Source organism: Terrapene carolina, unplaced genomic scaffold (genome assembly GCF_002925995.2).
Source record: "Terrapene carolina triunguis isolate 2854851 unplaced genomic scaffold, T_m_triunguis-2.0 Scaffold33622, whole genome shotgun sequence".
Lineage (NCBI taxonomy): Eukaryota > Metazoa > Chordata > Testudines > Emydidae > Terrapene > Terrapene triunguis.
In genome coordinates, this window is record NW_020697973.1 from 44,656 (window position 1) to 47,609 (window position 2,954).

The window sequence follows — 2,954 nt, forward strand, 5'->3', positions numbered from 1 at the left end:
CTCAGCTCTGTGGCTGCTGTGGCTGGGGAGAGAGGGAGAGACCCCCCTCCTTCCCAGTCTCAGCTCTGTAGCTGGGGAGAGAGGGAGAGACCCCCCTCCTTCCCAGCCCCAGCTCGGGGGCTGCAGTGGCGGGGGAGAGAGGGCACATCCATCGCATTAGAGAGGTAAGACTACTGATACATCTCTACCCCGATATAACGCTGTCCTCGGGAGCCAAAAAAATCTTACTGTGTTATAGGTGAAACCGCGTTATATCAAACTTGTTTTGATCCGCCGGAGTGCGCAGCCCCCAACCCCCGGAGCGCTGCTTTACCGTGTTATATCCGAATTCATGTTATATCGGGTCGTGTTATATCAGGGTAGAGGTGTATTAAAATATGAGTTGTGTGCTTTTATTTGTAGAACAAAAATAGTTAATTATTATTAAGGGGTTTTTTTATATAGCACTTTGTACCATTAGCTAACTATTGTTTGGATAAAACAACATTTGGAAAGATCATTAAGTGGTCCGCCGAGACCCTCAGCAATTTTCAAGTGGTCCGCGAAAAAAAAAGTTTGAGATCCACTGCATACTATGCAGATTTCACAGGGGAGACCAGCATTTCTCCAACTGGAGGTCCTGACCCAAAAGGGAGCTGCGGGGGGAGAGGGGATCGCAAGGTTATTTTAGGAGGCCACAGTATTGCCACCCTTACTTCTGTGCTGCCTTCAGAACTGGGTCGCCAGAGAGCGACGGCTGTTGGCTGGGCGCCCAGCTCTGAAGGCAGTGCCCCGCCAGCAGCAGCGCAGAAGTAAGGGTGGCATTACCATACCAGAGTTTGGCACCTGGCCAGCACTGTTGCTCTCCAGCTGCCCAGCACTGAAGGCAGTAAGGGTAGCAATACTGCAACCCCCCCATATAATAACCTTGCAACACCCCGCTCCACAACTCCTTTTTGGGTCAGGACCCTACAATTACAACACCGCGAAATTTCAGATTTAAATAGCTGACATCATGAAATTTACGATTTTAAAAATCCTATGACCATGAAATTGGTAGGGCCCTACTCATAATGGGGAGTTGTCCTCTTGAAGCGACATTAATATCCATGAGTCTACTCACCGGGGTAAGCATTTTCAGGATCAAGCCTTTGATTTGTATTAATGACCCAAATTATAAGTAGCTGTCATCTGAGTTCTAGATTTGTGATGGGGAATTATATATCCCAACCTGAAAGCAAGGAGCCATGACAGCCAGCCAGGTGCATTATCTGACCAGAACATCCCACAGCCAATGGAGATTACTACTATTACAATTCAGTACCTATAATTAAGGCTAAGATTTTGTCATGGTTATTTTCAGTAAAAGTCATGGACCGGTCACGGGCAATAAACAAACATTCACGAAAGCCGTGACCTGTCTGTGACTTTTGCTGCTGCGGCTCCATGCTGCTTTCCCCCACAACCGTGGTGGCTGGGAGCTGCAGGATTTCCCCTCCGCCTACAGTGGCTGGGAGCTGCAGGGTGACCATATTTCCCAAAGAGAAAACGGGACACCCCAGCCGTTCGCCCAAGGCATCCCCCTCTTCCCACACGAGGCTGTTGCCTGTCGCTGGAACCCTGAGGAGGGCCCCCTCAGGAGTCTGTCACCTATCGCTGGAACTTTGCAGGTGCCCCCCACCGTCGCTTGTCGCTGCTGTTGCCTGTCGCTGGAACCCTGCCAGGGCCTCGCTGGCTGCCAGCACCAGAGTCCCGCAGCCCCTGGGGCTGAAGCAGAGAATGTCACGGAGATCTCTGGAAATCGCGGATTCCGTGACTTCCATGACCTCCATGACATAAACGTAGCCTTACCTATAATAAAATTCTAGGATTGTCATTCTTTCTGCGCGTCACTCAGGCTTAGAATATCTGAGAGTCAGTGTGAAGCAATGGAAACAGCTACAAGCATAGTGGAGAGTTCTTTTTGTTAAGAATATCACCAGTCTGAATAATTACTAGGATTTGTGGTCTGTTAACATAGAATTTTTAAAGGTCTCAGACATTTTGACTTTATGAATTATACCTATGCAACAACACGGGCTTTCAGCTACAATAAGACATGTATCTATGCCATTCCAAGAATCCTAGACCATTGTGCAATCTCAGGTAACTCAACCAATCACCACCCTTACTATATAGCTAATTTGTATGCAACAATTTCATTGGTTGTGTGAGGGTGACTGCACAAATGATGGACTACCTGGCCCAACTGCCACCGTTCTTCAAAACACCCGCCAACAACACAACCAGGACCCACAAAAGCCCCCGAACACATATAGCCCCTCACTACAGCATATACCCCTCATTTGCCAAGCATACAATGTAATACTACTTTCCCAGCACCACACACTCATTTGCCGAGCCTCACTTATACTTCCCATAGAACAGTAGCCATGGGTCATCACCAGGTTGAATCATCACTGAATTTGTGGGCTGTTACCATCCAGTTTTTAAAGTCTCAGCCATTTTTAGCTTTTTTTAGACAAATGACTTTAAATGACCAGTTAGAAAATACATTGAAGAGCTCAGATTATCCTAGTGATGACGCCTCTCCTCCCTTGAGCCCTGTCAGCAGCAAGATAGGAAGGGACTTCTGTTGGTGAGCAAACTACGACTATATTAATATTAATATTCCAGTGGGCTGCTCCAGAGAGTAATGTCTGTTGGAGCTAGAAGCTGACTGGAAAGTCTGTATGTTTTAAAAAAACAACCCATGACTGAGAACACACCATTGTCCCAAATAAAACATTTTAACAATAAACTGTAGAAGAGTTTAGGCTTTTGAAGAGTGCCTGCTGGTCAGGTAGACCAGGAATACTCAAAGAAGCAAACTAAAACTTCTGCTATCTGGGTTGTGTTGGGATACTCTCTAATTCGCAGGGACAGGGGTGGGGTTAGGAGTCTTGTTTTTAAATAAACTGGTATGCTGTTTCCCT

The 2,954-nt window shown here is 46.9% G+C and overlaps 1 protein-coding gene across 1 annotated transcript in view; it reads right to left on the reverse strand.

Moving 5' to 3' along the window:
- Positions 1–1,811, reverse strand: part of LOC112104200 (membrane transport protein XK) — a 17,985-nt gene extending 16,174 nt beyond the window's left edge. The window contains exon 1 of the mRNA XM_026663436.2: positions 1,630–1,811. Within this exon, the coding sequence (XP_026519221.2) occupies positions 1,630–1,811 (182 nt within the window). The remainder of the gene's footprint in view (positions 1–1,629) is intronic.
- Between the last annotated feature and the right edge of the window lie 1,143 nt (positions 1,812–2,954).